A 1,272-nucleotide genomic window follows, 5' to 3' on the forward strand; every position below is an offset into this window, starting at 1 on the left:
TGTTAGCGTCTACATAATTGCCCCAGGCGATTTCCATTTAGCACCCACTGACCCCTCCACAGCCCCTCACTGTGAACCCCCAAACTTCTCATTGATCCCCTCATTATGAATCCCAAACCCCCCACTGACCACCCCAACCCCTCATTGATTCCCCTCGAATTTCCTCGAGCTCCTCCCCGTCACCCTGATTCTTGTCACTTTAGGGGATAAATGGGGCCGGGGCCTTGGGGTCTTTGGTTTCTGTCTCTGGAGGAGGGTGACTTTGGAGTTTGGGGCCCCCAGTCGTCGTCCCCCCCCCCAATTCCTCCCCACTAAAAGGTCTCTCTGTTTGTTGTCCGGGTGCCTCGGAGACCGACCGGAGGCGTGGCCGATCTGACGGCTACCGCCCTGGCGGCCAAATGCTACCAGCACAGAAGAGGGCTGAGGGCTGCCAGGGGTAGCCTCTGGCCGGGTCGACAGCATCTTCTGGCTCTCAGGTGCCGCTAACCTTATCCAAAGTCCCGGATGGACAACCATTTGTGGGTGGGCTCTTGGCGGCCCCACCGACCCCGGGGCCCCATTGCAGCACAATACAGTGGTCCTGGGCCCAAGTACCAGCTGCCCCCGAGCACCGGTATGGCACGTCCGGGGTGGGGGGACTGGGAGGTTCGGAGGGAGCCCCAAACCCACCGCAGCCCTCCCCCGGTCCCCCTCGGGAGACTGAGGGAGGGCTCTGGATGACAGTGGGATCGTATTCGTCAGGCTGTCCAGCCTCCAGCATCGAGAGGGCCAGGTCCGTCTGGCTCCCCAGGAGGGGTCTGGGCAGAAGACGAGCCGGCCCAGTGTACCACAGGGCAGCGAAGCTCTGGCTCTGCGGAGTCCTGGGGAACCTGGAAGATTGATGGGCGGTCTCTGGGCGGGGAATGGGGGTGGATTCTGCATCCCCTTCCGCCTTGGTTTCCCTCCTCCCCCCAGGTTATAAAATGCACGACCCATCCCGCTTCCGGGCACCTGCCTATTCGTTCGGCACCAGGATCCCCGTACACAGCGTGACATGTGGCCCCGGCCCTGGGCACCTCATCCCTCAGCGCATGACAGTTCGGGGCCCCGACGGCGGGCCAGCCTTCTCCATCTACGGGCGACCCAGAGATGGCCGCCTGTTCCGCACTCCGGGCCCTGGTCAGAGAGGACCCAAGCGGAGAGTTCACCCCACCCCGCGCTGGGTCCCAAACCTAAATCCGACATACACACACACACACACACACACACACACACACACACACACACACACAC

The 1,272-nt window shown here is 62.5% G+C and overlaps 1 protein-coding gene across 1 annotated transcript in view; it reads left to right on the forward strand.

The window, feature by feature from the left end:
* Window positions 1-476: 476 nt before the first annotated feature.
* The window catches only part of CIMAP1B (ciliary microtubule associated protein 1B), a 2,834-nt gene continuing 2,038 nt past the window's right edge, over window positions 477-1,272 (forward strand). Inside the window, exon 1 of the mRNA XM_069102829.1 lies at window positions 477-613. Coding sequence (XP_068958930.1) covers window positions 505-613 — 109 coding nt within the window. The 5' untranslated portion in view covers window positions 477-504. The remainder of the gene's footprint in view (window positions 614-1,272) is intronic.

Source organism: Petaurus breviceps, unplaced genomic scaffold (genome assembly GCF_028583685.1).
Source record: "Petaurus breviceps papuanus isolate PSGF00001 unplaced genomic scaffold, PetGlider_PUasm1.0 558, whole genome shotgun sequence".
Lineage (NCBI taxonomy): Eukaryota > Metazoa > Chordata > Mammalia > Diprotodontia > Petauridae > Petaurus > Petaurus breviceps.